Source organism: Girardinichthys multiradiatus, chromosome 13 (assembly GCF_021462225.1).
Source record: "Girardinichthys multiradiatus isolate DD_20200921_A chromosome 13, DD_fGirMul_XY1, whole genome shotgun sequence".
Classification (NCBI taxonomy): Eukaryota; Metazoa; Chordata; class Actinopteri; order Cyprinodontiformes; family Goodeidae; genus Girardinichthys; species Girardinichthys multiradiatus.
This window is the reverse complement of record NC_061806.1, coordinates 37,105,970-37,132,953: the sequence shown is the minus strand read 5'-3', so window position 1 is coordinate 37,132,953 and position 26,984 is coordinate 37,105,970. Positions and strand designations below refer to the sequence as shown.

The window sequence follows — 26,984 nt, the reverse complement described above, 5'->3', positions numbered from 1 at the left end:
TTTTCAAATAATGACAAACTAAAATTCACTTAAATTAAAGTTTTGATGTAACATAGTTTTAATCCTATATCACCAGAATAACTGGGAAAGGGACTATTCATACTAGCTCTACATATTTTACAGCAGTCAAAGGTGTGGATGGGATTTTATTATAAATTAAAATAAGTGCATGTGGGTTTTTCTGCAAGATGGTCAAAATATTTCTTTCTATGTACACTTGTACTATCGAATACAAGCAAGCTGGGCATTTTATTTACCAGAATTAGTGTTAAAATAAGTAGTAAATACCTACCAACACCCCTATTTTTGTAATGAAATGTAACCGTCCGTGCTGCTCGCTATCCCTGCTTCTCCCTCTTTGTCCGGTAGCGGCAGAAAGGCCGTCATAATTATGACAGAAATTTGCGTTTTTGAATGAATTATAGTTGAATGGTGGATCAACAAGCACACGCCGTGTGAGGACTGGTTTGCTGGCAATGACACACCAGCGAGTTTCAATTTAAAGGACAGCAGAGCAAGCATCGGAGAAAGGGTACAGTTTGCTTCCACGATAGTCTGCCAGATGCTAGCCGTCTGCAGCTAGCACGCTAATGTTAGCATAGCAAACAGCAGGTTCACACAACCTGATCGATTTATTTGTTCTATACATCATGTGATATGTGTTAAAATTACCTGCACTTGCTCATACATGAATGTAGAGGCACACATGGTAGAGTTTGGGTTATGATGTTCTACGAGTTTTGAGGGAAATTCTCAACGCTGCTAGCTAGCCACATTGGGTAACGTGGCTAACTGGTTAGCAAACGTAGTGAACAGCAAGTTGCTAATCAAACATCTGTAAGTGATTAGAGGAGGATGTGGGGCTCAGTAGCTTATTTCTACTGACTGCAACAGCAGGTTGTACGTAATCCAGTATTATCCAGGACAAAGATGATGGGTTGCATCTACACGATTTGGTACGGAGCCCTGCAAGTGCCAGCTGTAACAATAAAAATAGAAGTTGGGAACAAATGTTTGCTCAGTTTAGGAAACGTGTGCACAGATATGCAAAAAGAATTTTATCAAAAAAATAAATTCAATCCTAATGACACCTGTCTGATTTAGATCACATATAAAACACTGAGTTTTAGGAATCCTTTTTTGATGTACAAGTTTTGTGTTTCGTGCCTTATTTTAAAAATAAATTATCATATCCTGCTTCCGATTCATCTTTATGGGATAGTTCATATTGTGTGAAGTGAGGTTTTGTTAAGTTATGATTTGTAATCACTCTGTTACCTGTAGTAGACAGGTAATTCAATTCAATTCAGTTTTATTTATATAGCGCCAATTCACAACACATGTCTCAAGGCTCTTCACAACAGTCAGGTTCATACATTCCAATTAATCCTAACCATTGAACAGTGCAGTCAGAGTTTGTTATTTATTCAAATTGGATAAAAAGTTTTTCTATCTAAGGAAACCCAGCAGATTGCATCCAGTCAGTGACTTGCAGCATTCACTCCTCCTGGATGAGCATGTAGAGACAGTGGACAGTCACTGGCGTTGACTTTGCAGCAATCCCTCATACTGAGCATGCATGTAGCGACAGTGGAGAGGAAAAACTCCCTTTTAACAGGAAGAAACCTCCAGCAGAACCAGGCTCAGTGTGAGCGGCCATCTGACACGACCGACTGGGGGTTTGAGAGAACAGAGCAGAGACACAAAGAGAACACAGAAGCACTGATCCAGGAGTACTTTCTATGGGAAGGAAAAGTAAATGTTAATGGATGTAGCTCCTTTAGTCGTTTCATCTAGAAAGAAAGAACAGATAAACTCTGAGCCAGTTTTCAAGGTTAGAGTCTGAAAGAGAGCACATAGAGTTTGTTACAGTTAAGCTCAGTCAATCGCCATGTCCAGGAGAGAGAAAGGGTTAAACACTAATAGAGAGAACAAGGTTAAAAGCTGCAATAACAGCAAATAATGCAAAATTGGAGAGTAGTGTGAGAATGTAGCGAAGAGGGTGAAAGTGGTCATTATGTCCTCCAGCAGCCTAAGCCTATAGCAGCATAACTACAGAGATAGTTTCAGTTCAGATTATTTATTTAAACGGCGCTTATTTACAACAATGTCGTCTCAAGGAACCCCACAAAGTGTCCCTCTGATGGTCATTGTTATACTAAAAACCACAAGGATTGTGATACCTCTCTCTGTCAGACTGATTATAAGGGAACAGTGAGTTGAAAAGTGTAGACAGGTAACATCTGCTAACGTTGTGTTGTATCCCATGGTTATGAACATTTTCAGTTTGCAGTTTTATATAGTTAATATCAGTTAAAACTGCCAATAACCTTAGAGCACCTTACTAAATGCATGCCTTTAAGAAGTCAGAGCTTGGCTCTAGGAATGACTTCACAACCAAGTTGATTGTTCTAGTTGCAGGTCTGAAATTTGAGAAAATCCCACAATAATATCCCACAAAATAAAACGTATAACATAATCTCATTACCCTTATTTAAAACAACTTAAAGATTGTCATATGTAGTTTAAAAATCTTAATGAAAGTCACCAGTAGTTCTTATATTGTTTAAACAGCAAAAATAATTATCCGGACTAGAGTTGCACAAGTTGTCATCGTCACAATATCAATGTTTGCACATCACAGTAGTAAAGGATTTCTTAGGTGCAATATCTGGTTGGCTGAATATTTTAAGCTACATGCATTAAAACTCTGCTTTCCAGTAATGAATTTGACCTATTTGGTTAACCTTTACTATCATTTCAGCTGATGTAGATTTTAGTGACCAAGTGGTGGGGGCATTGTGATGATTGAAAAAAAGAAGAAAGCAGTGGGGGAAATGTGGATGAATCATAATCAACGTTGTTATTGCAGTTTTCAACGTTAATGATAATATTGTGATCACATGTTTTGCTGATATCGTGAGGCCGTAACCCAAACCGTTTTGCCAGGTTTTTGGGTTTGTAAACAACAAAAACAACTACAGTTTATGGTTATTGAAGCCAGACAACAAATATTTTTCCTTCTTCATTGAACGTAATGTGAAATTGGTGAATTCTACATTAAACCCTTGTTTAACAGCGTCGTTTTGCTTTCACTGTTCTCTTGAGTTACCTCATTACTGGAAGCACAGCTCAGTACAATACCTGCATCATATCGACGCAAATGTCATTGCAAATCTGTGCATACTGTTTACCAACCTGAATCATCAGATTTGACTTTTAATTTCAACCTGTGGCACTTTATGGGGTCCGTAAATTTGTGCTACATAACATTAGTGTTGTCACTTTTGTCTGAAATTGATTTGGTGACCAAATCCTGGCGTGACAGACACCGTGGCTAAAATATTTGCAGCTGAGGAGGAGTTTGCAGACCTGGGCCGGCGTTATTGTACCAGCTAATCCAGTTTACTTTTAAATGTTAGCAGCTGCTATAGTTTACATTACTGACAGGGATGATGACCCTGAGATGCAAAACACAACAACACTAGACGAAACTTAAAAATTAAAGAGTATGTTGCAGGAAATGCAGCATTGATGAGGAAAAATTAAAGCTATGAAAAACTCTTGTTGTGTTTTGCCCCTCAGGGCCACTGTAGTATTGACATAAAGGCAGACTAAACCTGTCGGCATGTAGCCTTCAAGACGTCGTCATTTTTTAACTTTTTTTTTTCCTTGCATATGAATGGTGATTTGCCACTTCACCGACAGTCATATTAGCTAATGGCTTCCGAATCGGGGAGACTACTGGCGGGACAAGGAAAACGAAAAGGTAGGAATTACCTTCACCCATCTCCCGATCAGATCGGAATCATCCATTACTGCGCTGCAATGGGCTGCACTGGTGCTGTTAGCAAATCACTTTTCGCCTCCCCCATATGTAAACTTCACGACTGTCTTCGGTGGTGGCTGTTTCTCACAGAGTGAGTCTGTGAAGAGGGTATTATGTCTATCTTGCTATAAATGTATCTTCAATACTGTTTCCTCGTTCTCATGTCTAAAGTCTTTTCCTGTCTCCCTCATTGATCTTACCTCTTTTGCCTCTGTTTGCGGCCTCTCTCCCTCTTGCCTGGGTCATTTGGTCTGCCTGGGTCATTTGCGATTTAGGCTTCATAACGTTGGTGATGATAACGCCTGGATGTTCAGCATTTTGTCTTCATGCCAGTCTATGTCCCATCATTGACTCCATCTCAACTGTTGGACTTGGAAAAAGAGGCCCTAGGTCTAAAGCTGCTCCACTCTGTCACTAAGGGGTATTGGCCAATCCAAATGTGATGCTGCACCTGTCTAGTGGTGGATCTATTATGTGAAACATGAAGGTGATGTTTTTAGTAACTCGTGTTTCCCCTGCCTCTGTGTTTTGCTGCTTTAGCTTCACAGATGAAGAGCCCGGAGAAGAAGAAGGCCAGGAAATCCTCCACGCAGGTGAGGAGGGCACACGATGTTTTCGTTAACAATGTGTACAATTTCTAAAAGTGGGAAACTACAAAACAATGCGAAACTAAACCACATTCAGAGGTCACAACGAAATCACTCCGTAATGTCTTATTTTATTACATGGCAACTAACACGCCAGTATCTAAGATGCACAGAAATCCAAAAAGAAGGGTTTACCGGTACTCTCTAACCTTCAGTTTTGTTAACCTCTTAAGCCCGAGGGTCTATTTTTGAAAAAAATGCATACTCATACTTTATAAGGCATTCCTCAACTTGTTTAGTGCCTAAACTGCTAATCTTTGTCTCAACTAACAAAAAGGTCCTGGAGGATGATGTGGATGTGAAAATTTGAGAGTACATTATTCTGGGCCTAAGTAAATGAGGTTTAAATGTCCAAAAAGATACATTCCACCTAAAAAAAAAACAACAGATCTTTACATACAAAACCTCTTACTCCTGCTGTAAAGAAGGAAATAAACACAATAAATTGTAACTACAACATCTGAGTAACATCTGTAGCCAGTGTGGTATCCACACAACAAGCAATTAAAAAGTTATACATATTTTGAATGAAAAAAAATCCAGGCGGATCCCTACTGTGCCATTTTGGCACAGTTTGGCACAAATATTGAAATTTGGAATTTATTCTTGAAATTGAAAATGTGGGATGCTATTATATATTTGGTCATAAAAGTACAATTTTCCCTCCCAAAAAACACAATTTTTATTTTTTCCAGCACTCTTTATTTTCACACAATAATTTCAAACTATATGTACAAACGAACTATAATGAAAAAGGGTGAATAGAGAAAAGGAAAAACAGTTCACTTGGAATCATGCCAGACTGCAAAACAGTTCTTTTTGGGGTTCAGACAAAGAGGAACCTGACACTTCCCACAATATACTGAAGTCTTCACACGCTTGTTCCCTGCCTCAAAGCACCCTTCTGCAGTGCTTTCGGATTGTTTTGGCATAATAGAGGTACATGCATGAGGCTTCTGTGGAAGTCTCTTCAGAAGCAGTTGCAAACTCTTAACATTTCCAGTAGCAGTTTCACATAGAATTCCTTCTGTGTGAGTGGTTTTGTCCCATCAGCAGTTATTTTCACAAGTTCCTTGTGGAGAATATGGGCGTTTACCACAGCGATGGCCTTCTCATCAGACTCGTCTGTATCATCATCATCATCACTGCTGTGGAATAAAATATAAATCTCAGTTCATATATAAACAAAATTACATATTCAAACAAATGAACAGATCAGACTACCGATGTTCTCTTTTTGCCTTGCTTTTACAAAAAAAAAAATAAGTTGACTGGATCAGTAATATACTTATGCTTAGAAAAGTAGGTAATCAGAATGTTGTCTTGACTGGGTGGATGTTAGATGGTACATGTTTCTCATACAGTAGTGACCTGTTTATAAACAATTTGTAATCACATTGAAATGCACATTTACTATGATTAGATAAGCTGTAATTCAATTCAATTAAAATTTTATTCAAATAGCGCATTTAGAAACGACCTCAGTTGATCAAAGTGCTTCACAGCTTTACAGCTTTAGTATAAGCAACTAAAATAGCTGTACAAGCAGTAGTTTTGATAAAAACACACACAAATACACATATATTCATATTGCAAACGCCTGAAAATATTTGTAATGCAACACAAAAATAATTACCTCTCATCTGGTGGAAATTCATAGTCTGAGTCGCTTCCAGGTTGCATTAGATCAGAGTCGGAGGATGAAGAATCACGAGGGTAAATATCAGCAGTTTCATCTTCTGTTAGCTTTGCTAACACCTCCTGCGCAGTCAAAAGCATTTTCCATGATTCTTTTTGTAAAAGTGGAAAAAAATCCGTCCGAATGTATGTTTTCACTCCTGCCTGTGCGTAATGCGTAAGAGCGCACAATACCGGTATGACTCTGCTTTGGATGCGCACTGACATTTCTCAGCAACCATTTGTCCAATCAGAGAGCGGTTGGACTCTACAGTGACCAATGATATGCCCCAATGTGAGACAGACAAAAGCCCCAGCGAATCACAGGCGAGAGTAACAGAAGTCTCAGTGAATGAAGCACAGGTACAGTTTCCGTATATCGTCTTCCTGTGTCTCCAAATGAGTGTGAGGAGTAGTTTTTTCATGGATTACATGTTATTGCTTGGATATATTCAAAAAAGAAATATCTTCTGATGAAAAAATCAGCAAAGGTAGGACAGATTTTATATGCTTTGCTTGATTTTGCTTATGTTTTTGGGGGAATTTGTTGAGTGGCCAGCTGAAAAGTTTGAGATGTATGCAAATGAGTTTGACTTCGATGTATTCAGTGTATTGTTGATGTATTCAGTGTATTATTGATGTATTCAGTGTATTATTGATGTATTCAGTGTATTGTTGGCTTTCATTAGCAATGCGTCTTTCGGCGCTGCTCTGTGTGTTGTGGAACCCAGGCCCACTGGAACAGAAACTGAGTCATTTTGGATAGCTGCACGCTTTTTTGCATGTTGTTTGAGCTGTGGTCAGTGAATACAAGAATGAAGTAAGTACCTTTGTAGGGGAGTCTCAGATGAAGATCTGGATATAAAATAAGTGTGTGTCAGTCTCAGAATTAGTCAGCTATGAGTGTGTTATTGCCCCAAAGGGGACTTTGGGGCTTAAGAGGTTAATGGACAGCTGGCATCTGTGTATCTAAGATGCACTCAAAGAAATCCAAAAAGTGAACTTGAAATCCCCAACCTCCGCTTTTATTGCTGGATAGTAAATATACGTTCCTTAAATTGCTAGATGCCATTATGTAGGATATTGGTCCAACTGCTTAGCTGGTGAACCTGGATTCAGTCCAGAAATTCTTTTTGCCTTTTTATTCGGTTATTCTCTTTCTGTCAGTCAATAAAACTAAATGTTTGATCTCGCTTCTACCTTTTAATGTTTGGTAGTATTTTTTAGGTTTGCCAGAGAGCAGCCTATTATCCATTTAAAAGATATTTTTAAATTAAAAACAAACTATCATCACTTGAGCACCTGTCCACAAAGATTAAGATTTCCAAAACACAGCTCATGCATTTCTGGATTTCCATCTGTCCATCTTTTTACCTGGCCCGGCCACCAACCAAGATGATGAGTTTTTCACCCTACAACCACTAATTGCAAATCGAATCTAATCTAATCTGACCTGACATTAAATGAACAAACGTGCGCCACTTTATTCTGTACTAATCAGCCACTAATAAAGTGTTTTCAGGCTTTCTGGCTATTTTTAGTGTTTATTGGTCAAATGTTTATTTTAATGGCTACTCGTCTATTATCACTATAGTTTCTTATTATTTACTGGTATTTGTTGTGTGTATTTTGTCTGCTATTCAGTCCATCGTGTTAATGTTCATTCTTTTTGCCATAAATGTGACAGTGTATCAACTAAGAGGTTTTGGGTGTATTTTCTTCTTAAGTCATTTTGCATCCACTTGCTTTGCCTCCTTTAAAATATTTGAAGTAAAACTTAAAATAAAAATTAAACATCTTGCAATCTCTTCTGTTTCAGGCGGCGGGGTTCTCCCACCTCACTGAGTTTGCGCCTCCACCTACGCCCATGGTGGACCACCTGGTCGCCTCCAACCCATTTGACGATGACTTTGGACCTCCGTCCAGACCCAGTGGGGCAGGTGGACCAGGTGGGGCTCCGTTTCTCCCCAATCCAGGTGCCGGTGGAGGAGGTGGGTATGGAGGTGGAGGCAGAATGGGTCCAGGCATGAACTTCATGGGAGGCCCTAGTGGACCGGCAACTGCTCAGCCTGGACGTAGACCACCCTTCGGGCCTCCAACCAACGCTGGACCGCACCACCAGTTAGGCTTTGGAGGAATGCCAGGCTTTGGAGGTGGAGGAGGTGGTGGAGGAGGAGGAGGTGGTGGATTTCCTCCTGGTGGCCCGTCTCAGTTCAATATGCAACCAAACTTCAGTCCACCTATGCATCCTGGGCCAGGATTTAATTCCATGTTGTCTCCAGGGGGAATGGGGGGTCCTGGCGGAGGTGGGCCACCCCATCCTCGTTTTGGCATGCCCCCACAGCAGCAGCATGGACAGGGAGGGCACCCGTTCAACAGCCCACCGTTGCCTGGAGGTGGAGGTCCTCGCGGGCCCTTGCCTCCTATGGGAGGAGGTATGGGTCCTGGAATGAACATGATGGGTGGCATGGGTGGTGGCCCTGGTGGCAACATGGTAGGAGGAGGGTTGCCCGGTATGCCCCCTCAAGGACAGTTTCCTCCCTCACAGGATGGCCCCTATCCAGGCCCCAGTCCGCCAGGGCCTGGCAGCGAGGATGGAAAGCCCTTTGGTGGCGGAGGGGGCCCACCTGGGCCTCCACAGCAGCAGCAACAGCTTAACATGAATCCCAACGGACCCCCCAATAACAACACTACACCCGGCCCTCCTTCTAACTCTGGGCCTTCACAAGCAGGGGGAGGCTTTCCTGGCCACCCTGATGTCCCACAACCCAGTGCCAACACACCTGGTCAGCCTCCGTCAGCTCCACCACAGCCCAACCCCAACTCTTCTCCCAGCGGCCCCCTAAATGGATCAGGTCAATCCCAGCATCCCCAGTCCGGTCAGCTACAGCCCCCCAACAATACAAATACCCCAAACTCCAACAACTCCAATCTGCAGCAGCAGCAGCAGCAATCAACTCCACCAAACTCTACAGGGTCCTCCTCTTACAACCAGCAGAACAACACTCCTGGTTCTGGCGGTCCCCTGTCCAATGCTGCCTCCAACTCAAATCAGAATAACATAACAAACAACAACGGAGGCAACACTCCTGGCAGCAACCCCAACCCCCCTTCAAACTCCACCTCAACTCCTAACACCCAATCTCCCTTGCCTCCTGGACCCAACGCCCCCACAACCGGGCCCAGTTCAGGTCCTGGAAAACTTGGTGGGCCCGGTATGGTTTTCCCTTGTGGGCTGTGTATGGCGGAAGTACATGACGACCAGGACGCCATCCTTTGCGAGGCTTCCTGCCAGCGCTGGTTCCACCGTGACTGCACAGGCCTCACAGAACCGGCATATGGGCTGCTGACCACAGAGAGCGCCGCCGTTTGGGCTTGTGACTTCTGCATCAAGACCAAGGACATACAGGCCGTGTTTGTTCGCCAGGGTTTAGGCCAGCTGGTAGCGGCTAATGAGAGCTGAGCAGCATTGATCGGACAAACGGACTCGGGTCGAACTGAATGACCTGCGTGCCACGTCAGCTTCGTCTTGGCCAGGCCTTTACTCGTTCACTACACAAAAGCGACACACTCATCAACTTTCATGCTTATACATAGCACTCTGAGTGACTCTAGGCAAATAAGTTTTCCTTACCCCTCAATTGGAGTTTAAAATCATGATGAATGTTACCCACACGCTCCTTGAGAAATCCGTCTGCCAATCAGCAAAGCACTGACACCAACACACTACCTCAAACAGCTTGAGACTGACTGGCACAGAAACTCCCGCACTGACTGACTGAATCGTGTGTGTGTGTGTGTGGTGTTATTTCCAGCTCACACACTCGGAAAGTCAAATGAGGCGGGGAATGTGATGTTTAAATACTCACTTTGTACTGCTATGAGTTGAGAAGATTATTGATTTTAATTAGGAGAAACCCTGGAACAGCTGCCAGAAGAAATCAGATTTCTTACTCAGTTTGGAAAAGACTGAAATTTGGTTTATGTATTTTTTGGGTCTGGTTAAGGGAGAAAAATGAAATTAAGAATACAGAGAAATGTTTATATTTCCTTCCTCTGTCCATCATTGTATCCTTGCCTTCCTTCCTTCTCTTTCCTTTCTTCCATCCTACTTTATGTCCCTCCTTCAAGCCTTTTTTTTTTCTTGTCACTTCCTACTTCTGTTGCTCTTTGTCTTTCCTTCCCAGTTTTTTTCCTGTGTCCTTCCTTCCTCTCCTTTCATATTTACTTCTGCCCTTCCTTGTGTCTTTTATACTTCCATCCTTGTGTGACTTGACCCGTTCCATCCTACATTGTGTTCTTCTCTATAAGCTTCCTTCTTTTGTCCCGTCTTTTCTTGTATCCTTCCTGCTTTCTTTCCTTTCTATTAGTCTGGTTTTTGCAGGTTCCTTATGTTCCTGATGCCTGAAAAAATATCTGCCATAAATTAAAAGTGAATTTTACTGTTTATATCTTAAAATGGGCTAAAACGACTGGGAGCTTTAGGAAATAAATTACCTAAAGATTTGTAGGAACCCTGTATAACGTTCTCATGAATTCACAGCTTAACTTTCTACTGAAATGCTTCAGTTCACCACTGCCCTTTCACATTGTTGGCCTTTTACTGCAAGCAAGGGTAAAAACTGAAATCAATATATCAGCAGTATAAACATGTCAGTATTAAGTGTATTGTGGAACCTAAATCTTACATTCACTCGCTTCAGCCCTACTTGTTGCATCATTCTGTACCCAGAGCTGGTTAATCCAAAGGAGTACGCGGTCTGGATCTAATCCACGTTTCACAAAGGATCTCACCACCAAAAAGAAGAAAGAAAACATGAAAAAATACAAACTTGTAAATATATGGACAAAATATTTGTCTAGAGTTCCCATCACTTGTGAACAAGTCGCAGAGTCAAACCAGTGAACAAAAAAGATGAGTTGAATTTACGTGTCTTTGGTTGTATACATGGTGTTTTGGTTTTTATACAGTTTTTTTTAATCTGCAGTACTCATGAAATTGTGGATCCAGTGCTTTTGGATGGTGTTGGCATAGCAAGTAGTGACATCATGTCTCTTATCACGATGTGCATAGTCCTTAAAAGCCAATGAAGGGAGATGCATGCGATCCAATGCTGTAAGTGTCGATTATTTTCAGGATTCTGCACTGCACCTCGAAGTAGACCAAATAACTAAAGAGGAAAGAAAAATACCCGTTTTTACATTTCTTTCGCGGTATGAGGTGTTTATATCTTCTTTCTTGTCATTTTTCTTTATCACATGTCCAAGTTGCCTTTCTTTTCATGCTCACAGTCGTTTGTTTTTGTTCTGTTCTGCTATTTGTGCTGTGCTCTTGCTCTGCTCTGGTGCCTCCTGGTGGAACCAGCGAGTACTACATGCGGTGGGGGAAGGAGAGGTACTAAACTGAAGTAAAAACAGTTTTTTGTTATCTTGTGCAGGTCTGGTTTATCTCTTTTATTTTAATTATTTGGTTATTTTCTATGTTACAGTCAAGGTTGAAACCCATAGAATGATTGTTTGACATAGATGCTGGTGATGGTACTGAACTATTTATTTTTCCTGCTGTCATTGTTTTAAGATTCCTTTTTAAAGGTTTTACCAGGACATGACCTGATCAGGCTTCAAGTTGCCAATACCTTATTTTCTGTTTTATTTTTAAGGTCCAACCAGCCAGTTTGCTTTTTTGTAAAAAACTAAAATTTCAAGGACTATGACTAGCTTCTGTAAACTTTGTTTTAATTCAAACTTTGCCATTAAAGCGAAAATAAAATACGTTGCAGTTTCTTGGATGGAGGCTTAAAATAGAAGAACAGAATTATTTCCATTTATGCATCAAGGCATTTATAACAAAGTGAGAAATTTCAGTTTTGATTCATTTAATAATAAAATTTGACCTGCTTGCCTCCATCAAAGTTAGACATTTCTGTCTAAATCATGACTAGTTTTAGTGCAAAACCTCAAAACTAAGTTATACAGAACCTTGCAAAAGTATTCATAATTTTTATATTCATCCCCCTTTGAACATTTTCACATTTTATCATGTCACAACCTGAAACAGTTTTTTTATGTGATGGATTATCACAAAATTGTAAAGAGAAATCTAAACCCTGGTGTGAAATTGAGTTCAACCCCCTTGAGTCATTACATTTTAGAACCACCTGTCGCAGCAGTTACAGCTGCAAGTCTTTTGACGTCTGTCTGCACGCCTTGACACTGATATTTTTTGCCCAGTCCCTTCGAAAGAAAAGCAAACCCAAACAGGACGCTGCTGCTGCCACCACGTTTGTCCATGATGTTTAATGGGTCAGGGTTACATAAAGTGTTAATTTTTCGCCAAACACAGTGTTTAGCATAAAGGCATTTATTCCTGTTTGACCAAAGCACCCTCTTTCATTTCTTTGCTCTGTCCAATGGGTGTTTTTTTTTGGGGGGGGGGGGTTTCAACAGTATTCTTGCCTCTCTACCATAAAGGTCCGATTGGTGGAGTGCACAACTAGAACTTGTTCTGACTGCAGATTCCTGCACCCAAGTTGTGGATCTCCAGAGTTACCATGAGCTTCTTGGCTACTTCTATGATCAATATTCTCCTTGCCTGGGCTGTTAGTTTAGGTGGATGTTCATCTCTTGGTAGATCTGCATTGTGTCCTAGTCTTTCCATTTTCAGATGACTGATTCAACAGTTTTCTCCAAGATGTTCAAACCTTGGAAAAGTGTTTTATGACCTAACCCTGCTTTAAACTTCACCACAACCTTCTAACCTAAACTGTCTGCTCTGTTCCTTGTTGTCCATGATGCTGTTTGTTCACTAATCTATAACAAACCTCTGAGGCCTTCAAAAAAAACAGCTGGACACTGGTGGACTCCATTTAAGTGACTTCTTAAAGGCAGTTGCACTGTATTTTATTTGCAGAACACAAATAGTCATCACACTCTTAAGACTTTTGAAATATTTTGAACATCGTGTATCATTTCCAATTTACAGCTACTTTCTTTGTGTATTCCTTAAAATCGCAGTAAAGCACATTGAACCCTGTGGTTGTGACAAGATGTCAAAAGTTACTGAGAATGAATACTTTCACAAGCCACTGTAACTAAAGTCCATTATAATCCTAAATATCAGCAAACTATGGTTCTTTTTCCACTTGGTTCTGCGTATAAAGATAATACTGCCATGCAAAGCGTTCCTCATTGATTACACAGCTGAAGTGGGTCACACAGTGGCTGCATTGTGCTTTAAAGTGTAGCTGGAGGGATGAAACTCAGTGCGCAGCGAAGCCCCGCCCCCGGTGGGAGCTTTCCACCAATCAAATCGCCGCTCCGGCGGGAGGACGGGTTGTCGGAGGTGCTGGCAACAGGTTCCACTGGTAGTGGGGGTAATTTTTCCCAATGTCCTCAGCTCTTGGACTAACATCTCCACGTCTCATCGCTGCGTGGAGTTGCTGCTGATTCATGCAAGCAGAGGAAGAGCTCGGCAACTGGCCCATCATTCCAGGTACAATAACACTTACCCGCTCCTTATTTACTTTGAGTTGGAAATAAAGTAGGAATAATGCGGTCTGTCGAGCTGAGCGGGCGTTTCGTTGCATTTGGACCAGAAGGTGTCCACCTGTGGCTTTTCGGGTCGACTAAGTTATCAGCAAAATCCCCTTTTGTTGGCCGCCTTCATGGGGATTTGTTTCTGCGCGCTCTCTAACCACTCTTGTTTTAATCGGATCTGTCTGGCTGCGTAAAGAGGATACGCCGTTAGAGCAGGTGAACGCCTCTATTAGGATGCGGCAACGTGTCATTGGGAAGGCAGCGGTTTATTTCGGCTGATTGTATGTTCTGGTTGCTCGGTGTGGGCAGGTGTAAAAACAGCCGGGAGGTTTCGACGCACACCGATACTGACCGGATAGGTGGGTGTGACGCAATTAACGCGGAGGTACACAGGTGCTTGTAAACAGTCATCATGTGTGTTTTAATTCAAATGTAATTACGTGATTATGGCGTAAACAATTTCCGGACTATCGAGCTTTGGTTTTGATTAGTAAATAATATTCTTGTCAGAGCTGCTCCAGAAATAGCTCTGAATTCAAATGCATGCCTGAAGCTGCCCTTCAAGGTCATTTTAATGTGTTTTCATAAACACATAAAGGACTTTACTATCATGCTGTTAAATAAAAATAAAAATAAACTCATCTTCATAGCCACGCAAAAGCATAAGCAAAGCAGTCGGCTGCACAGGACCACAGAGCCAACAGGGGGCCCCCAAGAGCACCTTAATTATTGCAAAAGTCAGATTTACTTTAGTACGAGTGATAAAACCGTTTTTTAGTTTTATATGTAACTTAATTTATAAAAGTGTAATTGCTAAGGTAGAGGACGTCTAACAACCAACTAATTTGCAGACCCAGTCCCTGTTGGGGTTTTACTTTATTAAAAAGTATAAATCCACAATTTAGCCACACTGTAGACTTTTTCTGATTAAACTGCTTTTTTATTGCTTAATGTTTTACACATGCATCTAAAAAAAATATGAAGACAATCCAAAAGTTCATTTTTCACTTAAAGTAAATGAAATATTGCAAGTGTTTATTTATTTTTCTTTTTTTCTGACAATTATGACCGATGGCTCTTAAAACCAAAATTCAGTTCCTCCAAAAATTTGTTACATAAGGCCAACAAAAAAGGAGTTACATAAATGTTGTGGGCTTGTTTTAGTCTCCACAATCCTAGGAAAGGCTACTTACTTCATAGTCAACCAGACAGTTACTGACCCCCCACAAGGAGGATAAGCCACAAAACGCTGAGTGATTCAAACATATTAATAGAAAGTTCAGTGGAAGGAAAAAGTGTGATATACATCAGGTGAGTTTACTAGCTAATCAAGCACAGTGATAAAATGATAATAAAAGGAAACATTGGTACCTTTAGCAATGTGGGCAAGTGCATTTCCTGCTGGAAAATTAAATCAGCATCTAACTACAGCTTGTCAGCAGGATTCAAGAGACTTCAAGATTCTTTATCGTCATTATGTCACCATAATGAAATTTAGCTGAGACCCTGCTCTAAAGGTAGACATGTAAGGAAGCATAAATTGCCCTAAAATTTCCTGGTAGATTGCTGCGTGAATTTGCACTCGAGCAGCTTCAGTTAGGTGCCTCTCCACTCTTCCTCCAGACTCTGGGTATCTTAATTTCAAAATTAAAAAGCAAAATTCACTTTCGTCTAAAAAGAGGACTTTGGACCACTGAGACACAGTTCAGTTCTTATTCTCCCTAGCCCAGGTAAGACGCTTCTGAGGTCTCTGGTTCAGGAGGCGCTCATCATAAAGAACCTGACAGTTGAAGCTCATGTCTTCGTTGTGTCTGTGTTGTGGCTCTTGAAACACTGAAGCACTGACTTCAGCTGCAATCCACACCTAGTGGACCTACCCTACATTCTTCAAAGGGTTTAGCTTCACAGTCCTCTCAAGGCTGTGTTTATCCCTGTTGCCTGTGCACCTTGTTATCCTCCTTTCCACAAAATTCTCCCTTCATATGCTTGTATAAAAACCTCTGAGCAGCCAGCTTCGTTAGCAATGATCTTTTAACGATGTTTTAATGACAGCCTGCTGGACAGCTACCAAATCAGCAGTCTTCCCTGTGATTGTGTAGATTATTAAATGGCCCTAAGGCAACATTTCTGTGTTAAAATCCTTCTTTTAAATTGCTCTCATGTGTTACCTTAATTTTATAAATAAATTGAATTCTGGGTTTTCATTTGCTTCAAGCTAGAATCATCAAAATAGCCACAAATCCATTGAAAATATATCCCTCCTTGTCTAATGAACCAATATAACATATTTTACTTTTTGAAATAATGAAGTGAGTTAATGAACTATACACTAGATGTTTTTATGTTCAACATTTCAACTTAATAAATCTCCTATGCTTTTAAAAATTAAAAGATACTACTTTAAGGATTATGTTAGATTTAGATTGCAGTATAATATATATAAATAAATAAAAAGAAATATTAGTTCCCCCATGCACCCCTGGTCCAGCCCTGCTTCACCTTCTTCAACCACACAGCATTTAAATACATGAATGAATACATTTTTAAACATATTTAAGTTTAAAATATGTTAGTTTTCTTATATTTACCATGAAAATGACAAAGAAATAACCAATCTACCAAAATAAATCATATATTTTCATGTTTTCCTATCCAAATTTTTAAATTTCTTCTTATGCTTGTCTGTTAAAATATTATTTTGCTCACATACTATATCACTAACATGTAAATTCATATAAAGACAGTAACTCTGTTCACTAAATAACTTTATTGTCTTTAAGGTCCAATGAAATTGCAGGCATTCCTCTTAAGGTGCTCAGTCATGCATGCATGAGGATAAAGCAACACAAAAACACAAGATACAGTCACTAAGAATGTAAATGCATAAAATAATTGCTGATCCAAGCTTAAGGTGTTTAGTGAAAGACTTTCTATCAGGTGTAAAAGTTAATGAGCAGGAAGCAATAAGTATTAAATCTGAGACGATCCAGTTGGCCGGTGTGGACCAGTGACGGCTGATTGGCCAGTTTGGTGACATTCCTGTCTCTGTTGACTCGGCTCGTCCTTGTGACAAGTGAGAGAAACTGTGTGCAAGGCAAAGCCGTTGTCACCCAGAGGTGCACAGCTACTGGTGGCTGAATAACAACAGGGCCTTTGATGAGGTGTATTTATTTAAGGAACATATTCACCTCTTTGGAGTTTCAGTTGGATCAGCAGCTGAGCGTCATTCTTTAAAAACCGGAACAACCATTTAAAGGCCATATTTAATTTTTTAACCTTTTATTTATGTAAGGTTTTCTCTCTTGCGTTCACGGCCTTCGTGGACAGTTCTTGGACCTTGTATTGCTGCTGCTGGCCCACTACTCAGTTTCCTCTTATAATCTGTCCCTGTTATACAAATGCAAACCACGCGCAGCACCGAAAGGGAGCGTCTGGAATCCTAAGAATGCTTTTGGGTTAAGAAAAAGTCTGACTTTGATCTGCTAATCTAACCTGGTGGCCAATGGGGGGTTATGTGTGTTATACTATAACCAGGGTTACAGTTTAATTCCTGAAAGGGTGGCAGTTTTGAGGGTCGTGGACAAAATAAAGGACACTTGGAGAAAGGTAAACTTTGTTAAGCAAAAACCAATATGATCAAGATCTATGCATGCAAGAGAAGTGTGCCCTTTTTTAAGGTAATGTGGCATCACTAACAGTTTGATTGCAGGGGGTCTTGCTAAATTATGAATTCTGTTCTAAATTATTTTTGTCAAACCCACAAACTCTGTGTTTTGTTTTATTTGTTCGACTAGTGGCCTTTATTTTGCGGGGGGGGGGGGGGGGGGGGGGGGCAAAGGTCCCAGGTCAGGAATTGAACCCCAGACAGCTGCATCAAGGACTCATAGCCTCTGTATATGGTGCGCAAGCTCTACCTGTACACAACATGCTGCATCTAGTGTGTTTTATTTGGATTTTATGTGATAGACCAACACAAAGTAGGAAAAAAATGATACATGGTTTTCAAAATGTTTTACAAATAAAACCTGTATTTGTTTTCACTTTGTAGGACAATGTATTGCCTCAACCACGGCTGTAAGTCTTTCTGTCTATGTCTCTACCATCCACCCTTTCCTTCCTCTGGCTGTATGTTGAGGGTCATTATCCTGTCGGAAGGTCAACTTCCACTCCAGTCTCCATTCTGTTCCCTCTAATAACAGGTTGTCTTCCAGTATTGTCCTGTTTTTAGCTCTCCTAAAGCCTGACTAGCTTCCCTGTCGTTGCCTGAAACATATCCCCTCAGCATGATGCTGCCAACGCCATGGTATATTGCTGGGGGGCTATGCTGTGTTTTTCCCAGCTCATCGCATTTCACACATAGGCCAAAAAGCTCAGTTTTGGTCTCATCTGACCGGACACCTGCTACATGTTATAAACTCCTACATGGCTTGCAGCAAAACGGTCTTCTTAAAACATTTTTCTTGCCAACCCAGATCTGTGGAGTGCTGCTACCTGATCTCTGTAGCTCCTCCAGAGTTAACATGGTCTTCTTAGCTGCTTCTATGATTAATGCTCTTCATGATGCTGTTTGTTCACTAATTTAACAAACATCTGACGCCTACAGAGAGAAGCTGGATTTATACTGAGATTAAATCATACTTCAGGGGATGCTATTTTATAATTAGATGACTTCTAAAGACAACTGGTTGTGCTAGAGTTTATCTAAGGGTAAAAGGAGGTGAATACAAATATACACAACACGTTTTACATTTTTACTTAGGAAAAGGTTTAAAAACCATGTCTCCTTCCACTTCACAAATATGTACTACTTTGTATACATAAAAAGGGAAAAATGAATACTTTTGCAAGGTTCTGGAAGTATTGACGCCTATTTCATCGTCTTCAACTAAATGAATAAAAACACATGTGCACGTGCATAACCATGCTGTGTATGCTTGAGTTGGTTTGTGTCCGGCTCAAAGTAAACAGTCTACGGCTGATTGGCTTCGCTCTGAAGTTTAGTGGCTGGGAAGAGAGGGAAGGGGAGGCCCATTCCTGACATACCCCCTTTGTGTTTAATGCTCCACAGAGCCGGGACAATGGCAGGAGGACTCCCCGACTCCATTTAGAAAAGCAAATATAGAAGCTGGCAGAGCTTGTTAGGAGGTTATGTGAAAACCAAAGAATGATAATAAAAAGTTGGGTTTTCTTCTATGATGTTGAGTCATCCCAGATGTGAGGTTGGGGTCCTTTTTTTTTTTTTTTTTTTTTTTAGGGTAGGTGCAAAACAAACAAACCTGGATTTATCTAATTTAAAATCTGAAAGAAGTTTGGGGCAAAACAATGGTTCCTTGTGCTTCCAAAGAGCAACAAGATCCTGGAGTCTGGGGCATTTATTAGTTTTCTGCAGCAGCTTCCGTTTCATCCTACAGTTCAGAACCATGCATGTTGGGTTAACTGACCTTTCTTGCATTTAGTTGTGTATGGATAGCTTATTGCTTCTCTGTGTTGTCCTGAGATGGACACCAGCCTCCCCAGTGTCCCTAAACCAAATTAAGCGGCTTCAGAAATCAGATTAACGGAAGCTCTTACTTTATGCATCTCTAGTGAACTATGTAGACAAACATGTCTGCTTAAATTTAACATGAAACCATTTTCCCGTCTTGGTCAGTGGATCTGTACAAATAGGCTTATTTTATACATCTATCTTATTCCTTTGGCCATGAAATTAAAAGTGAAATAGTATCTCATTTTCACCAGAAAATAAAGACTGTTTTCTTTGCAGTTGTTTTGGAAAAGTGCACATATTTGTCTTGGTATCGCGACTCTACTAAAAAACATTGTATGGCTGTTTACATAAGAGAAACTGTCATGCATTCCTTGTTTTGTGCTGTTTTAGCATCCATATTCCTTTGAGGACTTCACATGAAGCAAATGCCTCTCAAACCGCATGTCCCCGTTTTGTAATCCAGTGTCTTTTATACAATTTTAATATTCATGCCAAAGCTGATTTAACACAACTTTTTCTCAGATTTCATTAAAGCCTCTCCTGAGATATCACACATTTCCTATCACAAGCTGAAGCACTCTTCCCAACCTCATAATATGACTGGGAATATATTCCTTTTAGGCGCTATTAAAAGCTGATAAACGCCCAACATTCAGAATTAAAGGTTTGTTTGCTGCTGCAGCCAGTAAACATCTGGTGCTGAAAAAACACATTTAGCGGCTTCACGTTCTTCTGTTTTTAGGCTGTTTGAATTCAAAAAGCCAAAAAAAAAATGCTCCCTTTTGTGACCTTCAATGTAAAACTCATATTTTAGTTCTCAAATGAAGCCTCTCCTGACTTGGATTTCCGTGTATCTGTCCACACCCTTTAGGTGAAGCCAAACTCCACAAAGAGCTTCTTAGTGCCTCTGTGCATATTTGGCGTGACATGAATACCAATCACTCTGCTTGAGAAGGAATTTAACCTCTGGAGCAACGAGACAAGATGACAAGTTTATCTGGATATACCTTCAGCTCGGGGCTGCGCGGTGGCACAGTTGGTAACACTGTTGCCTTGCAGCAAGAAGGTCCTGGGTTCAATTCCTGACTGGGGGTCTTTCTGCATGGAGTTTACATGTTCTCCCCATGTATGCGTGGGTTCTCACCAGGTACTCCGGCTTCCTCCCACAGTCCAAAGACATGCCTGTTAGGTTAATTGGTCACTCTACATTGCCCTTAGGTGTGTGAATGAGTGTGTGCGTGGTTGTTTGTGTGTTGCCCTGCGATGGACTGGTGACCTGTCCAGGTTGTACCCCGCCTCTCGCCCATAGACTGCTGGAGATAGGCACCAGCTCCCCCGCGACCCACTATGGAATAAGTGGTAGAAAATGACTGACTTGACTGACCTTCAGCTGGACATTTCAACCAAGTCAGAGTGACTTCTTGTCAATGAGAAGGCAAGAAACAGAAAATATGGGAACAAAGAAGAACATTCTCCAGGTGGAAACCCAGGCTCTAGCAGCCCTCTAAACCGCTTTATTCAGCTTAGGGCTTATTTAATATATATTTTTCATATATGTCGATGGTAAAGCTTATTTATATAGCTAATTTATTACAATTATTCAAATTATAATGTTTCACAAAATTCCTGTTCCTTCGATCCTATGCAGAAATTGAGCTGTTTTATTTAAAAACTATAGTTCAAAAAAATTCTCATTTCCATTTATCCTTATCACTTCCTGGAATAGACATAACATATAAAACGTAACAATAACTCTCCGCCAAAAATGATGTCCTTGGTGTAACGTCACAGAAAATGCTTTTATTATGAAATAATACATTGACTCATGTTTTTGCTGGGTGAAAATGTCAAGTACGGAAGGTCTCTAAGATGCCTGATTTAATTTGTTTAAGATATCAAGATCTGTTCAATGAAAACATAACAGATTTTAAGGACATCTAGCAGTTGGGGTAAAATTTTTAGCACAAAGAAATTATGCATTATTAATTATGTGATTTAAAAAATTTTACAATTAAAGAAATGTCCATATTTTTCTCTAATTTGTCATTGGTGTTGCTATCACTAGTGTCACCTTATGGGAGTGGGGAAATTAGAATTATGTCACCTATTTGCCCATGGTTATAAAACAGGATTTGATGATAATATAACATTCTGGTATATAACACTACACTGCTATACCTCTGCTGTCAGGAATGGAAAAATAAGTGCTGCTCAAAAACAAAGATCTAATGACAGATTATCTAAAATAAGCCAATTCACAACAGGCCTAAATGTTTGGCTTAATTTAAAATAAAAGTACTGAAATGTTGTATTGAAAAGTAGCAAGTTGAAAATTCAATAAAAGGGTAAAAAACATTTGAATTTCACCATTAGAAATGTTTGATACCAAGTTGTTTTTTTTGACTTGAACTTTGATGATTTGTGAAAATTGAAAGTTCACAAATATTCAATCTGACTAATGCCAGGTTATTAGTGTTACCCAAAAGTTTTTATTTACTGTTTTTATTTAAAGAATGTATATATTTATTTCTTGCTGTATTTTAATTATATTTTATGTTGGAAAATTTGAAATAATATGTATTTTGTAGGGTTTATTTGAAAGGAAAAGGAATATTTGCAGTTAAAATAATTTTTAGCTTTTTTTTTTTATTACAATTTGTGTAAGCATCAAAAATGTCATTTAAAAATAAAGCAGAATAGTTTTTGTATTTTTATATTAAGGAAAAAAACAAGCAAATGATCTTGTTCAGATGATGGGCAACACCAAAGATCAATAAATAGTTCATTAAATATTTATTAAAGTATTATACATAGATTAAAGTTAACGTTTTGTAGGTTCATTGAGTTTACTTGACAGATAATGTTATTAAATAAGTTATCTTAGCAGGTTTGTGTCTGACATTTAACCTTTTCTGTTAAATTAACCTTATGTAATAGTTGCATGGCAGCCGTGTCTGTATGCTGGATGCCTTTTTGTCCCACTGGATCACGTAATTTTGCATTTTTGGTTTCCTCCATGTGTTACTCAGAAATAGGAAGCGACAATGGGAACTTCTTCCACTGACAGGAGGGCGCAGGTGGATTACGGCGTTCAGATCCGCTTCATCAAAGACCTCCATGACACAGGTGGGGTTCAACCTGAAAAATCCAGAGGAAACAACAGTGCGACACCTCCTTCCAACAAATATGGGGTGGCCGTGAGGGTTCAGGGGATCTCCGGGCAGCCGTACGTGGTTTTAAAGGATGGAGAGAAAGGTGACTCTTATGGAGTTCAGCTGTCTAATCCCAATCCCACTTCAGGGCCAACGTCTCCATACAACAGTATCCCAAAACTTAAGAAAGAACCTGCAGATTTCCAGAACTCCTTCAGCCCTATTGTAAATCCTTCCCGCTCCCCTGTTTCTCCAACAGAAGATGAGGATGGAGAAATTTTTGGGAGTCCTCTTAGAAGACCTCCAGGGGATGGTCAAGCAGGAACTCAGGGGGAGGAGGAAGGTACAGCTGGTAGGGAGCATCGGGTGGAGAAGCTGAAAGCTGAACGCCAACTCAAAGCTACGGTCAGCAAAGCAGAAAAGAAAATGAATGGGTCTGATAATGAAGAGTATAACGAAGCAGGACTAAAGCCTGTTAAATTAAAATCTGTGGGACCTAAAGGGTTTAACCAAACTGCTGCTGGATTTACCAGTTCTTTGGGGCGGAAACCTCGCACAGATTCACCCCGAAAGTCCTTCACAGATCCTCCACCACTAGCTGACAGCGAGCCAGTCCCAGCAATTGACACCAACTCCCTGGCGCCCATAAATAAACTCATCTGCAAGTTCAACAACAGTACGCCAGGCAGCGCCCCGCAGACGAGAGGCCGCACTGGAGTGAGGCAGCGGCTCCAGTTTGATGAACGCAGGAGGTCAAGAAGTCTCGACGCCCGAAAAGACGCAGAGCCGCAAGTCTTCCCTGCCTCTCCTTCATCTCCCACTCTGAACCCTTATGTTGCTCCCATGTCGGGCACTTCCAGTTCATTCATGTCATCTGCTCCAGCAACCGCAGTCAAGGTGACGGCACCTCGTGCCCCCAAGGCAAGCTTCAAGTCACCAGAGAAGTTTGTTGCTAAAGAAAGCCCTCCATCTATTGCAAAAAAGCCCGTAAGTAACAGAAAGTGGTGACTAAATTATCACGTTGTAAATAATACATATTTTTTACTTTGTTTTCTCTCTTTTTGAAGGAGACCCTTTCAAGAAGTCTGAGTCAAAACACAGAGGTTGTTAAAAAAGAAGAGGCTCAAATCAAACAGTCTGTTTACGACGTCCTGAAAGATGGGTTTGTGAAAACACCAACATGATGCACTCTATATTTTTTGAGTCACAGTTTTCAGGAAATTCCTCCTGTTTCCTCAACAGCTCCAGTGAGACTGAAGGTTCCTTCAAAAGAAAAGCCAGCTTCGTCTATGAGACACCAGACAGATTACAGGTAAGGTCGGGATTGTTGTTTTGGAGCACATTCTGCAAATCTTAAGTGTCTTTTTTTTGTACCTATGCAAACTCTGTTAGTGATTAGAACAAAAATAGCAATATACAAACCATGTAATTTGCATGTTTCTAGAGCAAAAATGTCACTGTCTTCATCATCATACAATTAAACTAAACTAATTAAATGGCCAGTTTGGGGGGGTTTAACCAGTCTAAAGTGATATCATTTGGGAATCTTTTTTTGACATTGAACAAATTGTCTAATTGCTTTACTTTTTGGATTTCTGAATATTATACAAAAAGTGTTTGTCTTTTTTAAATTTCAATATTAAGTTTAATACCTATACTCGTCCCCTGACTGTTTTGCTATAGATTTTTCATAGAGTTTTTCATAGATTTTAGGTTTTAGTTTGGCAGTTGGTTTTTGCCATCTTTAGACCATTCATTTCGATGCATTTACAACAGAAAGAAAACAACACAGAAATTACCCATTTAACTGCGCTGTGTAATGTAAACCCAAATGATATTTGAACTAGCGTTTAAATGAATAAATCAGATTTAATAAATTGGATAAACCGAGTTATGTGACTAAACAACGCTGGAGAACAGGAGTTAAAAGAAGTTTAAACACAGGTTTTGAGAGTAAACGTCATTGATGACAGAGAATATTAGTGGTGGAATGAGACATCCAGATGAGGTGAGAGGGGAAAAAACTGCTGAAATTGCATTGCTGTTGCTATGGCAATATGTTTTCAGTCCAGAAAGTTTTGTTCTGTATTTACTCCCCTTTTGGATCAGACTGAAAGGTGAGATGTTAAGAAAAATCCACTACATGTAGAGGATTAAAAAAAATCTAATTTCCACTAAAATGCAGTGACTGTAGAGAGCGACACAGAGCGAAGTTGAACACATGTTCTGTAAAATACATTAGCAATAAACTGTTTTCCTAACAGTTGTATTTAGATATATTGTAGTTGTATTTTGATTTTATAAAGTGTAAAGTTGCTGGCTTTCTTGCTATAAGACACCTTGAAAGTAATGGTGTCTGCATGGTTGGATGAATCGTTGCATAAAAACAAAGCCATAGCAATGCACTTTAAACTAAATCAAAATAGAAATTGTTGTACATCATCATAATCCAAAATTCGGATAATGATGGATCTATTCCTTGATTCAGTCATTAATCAACATTCATTCATTCAGTCCTCTTCTATACCGCTTATTCCATAGTGGGTTGCAGGGAGCTGGTGCATATCTCCAGCAGTCCACGGATGAGAGGCAAGGTACACCCTGGACAGGCTGAACAATTCCCAAGGCAATAGTTTGGATCCGATGCGTTAGTCTGATTTTTCTCAGTCTGTGGCTTGTGCTTATCTCGAGTGGAATAGAAATCATAGTGCTGAAATAGAGTTAACTCCTGGGCTTTTTGAATGTGTGACCACTGATAAAAAAAAATTGGAAAGGAAAATAATTGATGTCAGATTGGGAAATAGTTAAATGAATTGGTAAATGAATGGTTCATTTATTTTTAATGCAGTGGTATTACTCAATATAGCGTTACATTCCCTACATCAGTGTTGGACTATAGTGTTTGCTAACTTTGTTTTGTAGAGTTGGTAAGTAGTCTTTGCTTGATCATAGTGGTCTCAGTCGTGTTTAGGGTTGATGTTGCCTTCTCTTTAGAGCAGATCTTGCAGTAAAGCCAACAGATGGTTGGCAGCCATTCCTGTCTTTAGAGCATATGAAGTTTCTGTTTCATTCACTTCGTCTCCAAGGGTTCTTCGTGAGCAGGCCAAAAAATGAGAAATTTAAGGAGCATGCTGATTGCACCTCTGTTTGGCTTCTTTGCCCCCCCCCCCCGAGACGCCTCATTGAGATGGGTCGCGCCACAGTTAAGAGAACACTTGCCCTTCCTCTTTTGAATTAACATCTGTTTGCATAAATCTACATGTAAAAATTATTTCTTTGTGTCCTTACTGAAATTGCATACTGTTGATTATGCATGATACCCGGTTACATGGCTGACACTGTTTGTTACTGTGGGTTGTTGTGAATTATTTGCCCGTCTCGTCTCTTGGCAACGTTGCACCTACAGAGGAAAGCTCAGTTTGATGAGGGCTCAGTCGTCGAGAGCCATCAATAATTGAGATGGAGTAGAACCCTGCACCAGCTGGGGGTTGACATGCAAGATGGGCCAGATCCTTTTCCTGAGGGGTCCTGTTGTACAAAACCTCCTTTTTTGTCCTCACATGAGCCGCTCTGTCCACTTTAAAACAATCAGTAGCAACTCAGGGTTTTCAAATTCAGTGTTATATGAAATCAAAGAAAGGGTTGAGGCTGTTTTTGTGTGCTGCTCACCCCCTCTATATTAAAACACAACATAAAACCAGAGCCAACATCACATGAGTGCACTGCAAAGCTCACCTGATGTTTTTCAGGGTGGATTGGTGTGATCTGTTTTAATATCAACATCCAGCAAGTGCTATTTCTCAATTTTGTTACCATATCAAATAAAAAATTAAAATATGAAATTCCTTAAACGTGAATGTTTGAATTTTGCCATCACTGCTCTGATGTTTTGTCTGATAACTGTAGTGTTACAGGCTAATGCATGTCAAACAGAGAGTAGCTGCTCTCTCACCCTGTCTTTGTCCCAGTTTCACCCTGAATCAGATACTGGTGTGTTGTGTAATCCGAGTCCAGGTTTGTTGATCAGTGCTTCTTTGTGTAGAGCACAAACAAAGGACCTACCTGCTAAGCCAAAACTAATAATTTCATTTAAATTAGCTTGTAAAATATAAGAGGTTATTTTTAGGGATCTCTTGGTTTCTGGTTGTAGAAATTCGTTTAGGTGATGTTTGATCAGTCAGATTAAAAACAGACCTTAAAATTAAATCACAACTTTATTCAGTTGTTTAGTTGTTTTTATTGAATGAAAACATTTGCAAGATATTATAAAGTGTCTTGCAAATGTTATGGTGGGGCATTAGTGCCAACAGGCCCCCTTGTGGTGGCTGACAAATATAGCAACCTAATCTAGAGGAAATTTCTTTTTTAAAATAAGGTAGCCGCAAAGAATATGTTTTGGGTTCTTAAATCATAATTGAAGACGAGAACAAAAATGTTTCCCAGTGTACCACTGTTGCAGTGGAGGATAGAAATAACAAATGCAACGGGTCAGACCAAATATCTACTTCCTGTTTACATACAAACTTGCTGTTGTACAGCTAGCTGCTAGAGGAAGTTAGAAACGTAGCAGTTTAAAACTCCCATTAGTTGCTGCTTTAAAACATAAGTAATTTATTATTATTTGTTCAGCTGCAGCCATTTGGCAGTTACTATTT

At 40.0% G+C, this 26,984-nt stretch overlaps 2 protein-coding genes across 5 annotated transcripts in view; both read left to right on the top strand.

Annotated features, from left to right (window-relative positions):
* Positions 1-337: 337 nt before the first annotated feature.
* pygo2 (pygopus homolog 2 (Drosophila)) lies at positions 338-11,586 on the top strand. Of its 2 annotated transcripts, XM_047383097.1 has the most exons (4): positions 338-532; positions 3,709-3,769; positions 4,370-4,422; positions 7,973-11,586. In XM_047383097.1, exons 2-4 carry the CDS (start codon positions 3,721-3,723, stop codon positions 9,614-9,616), a joined length of 1,746 nt encoding a protein of 581 aa, XP_047239053.1. In that variant the 5' UTR covers positions 338-532; positions 3,709-3,720; the 3' UTR covers positions 9,617-11,586. The 2 variants fall into 2 exon arrangements, with proteins under 2 accessions (XP_047239053.1, XP_047239054.1); XM_047383098.1 differs by lacking the exon at positions 3,709-3,769.
* Positions 11,587-13,109: 1,523 nt separating this feature from the next.
* The window catches only part of cgnb (cingulin b), a 38,207-nt gene continuing 24,332 nt past the window's right edge, over positions 13,110-26,984 (top strand). Inside the window, exons 1-4 of one of the 3 annotated variants that reach the window (XM_047383096.1) lie at positions 13,110-13,645; positions 22,207-23,316; positions 23,397-23,491; positions 23,572-23,641. In XM_047383096.1, the coding sequence (XP_047239052.1) occupies positions 22,222-23,316; positions 23,397-23,491; positions 23,572-23,641 (1,260 nt within the window). In that variant the 5' untranslated portion in view covers positions 13,110-13,645; positions 22,207-22,221. The remainder of the gene's footprint in view (positions 13,646-22,206; positions 23,317-23,396; positions 23,492-23,571; positions 23,642-26,984) is intronic. The other 2 variants (XM_047383093.1, XM_047383095.1) reach the window with 2 other exon arrangements.

Bases quoted from the DNA above. Each gene is read 5' to 3' on its own strand.
- pygo2 (XM_047383097.1), top strand. From the start codon at position 3,721: ATGGCTTCCGAATCGGGGAGACTACTGGCGGGACAAGGAAAACGAAAA. The intron at 3,770-4,369 runs GTAGGAATTACC...TTGCTGCTTTAG, and splicing joins GGGACAAGGAAAACGAAAAG to CTTCACAGATGAAGAGCCCG. The intron at 4,423-7,972 runs GTGAGGAGGGCA...CTTCTGTTTCAG, and splicing joins CCAGGAAATCCTCCACGCAG to GCGGCGGGGTTCTCCCACCT.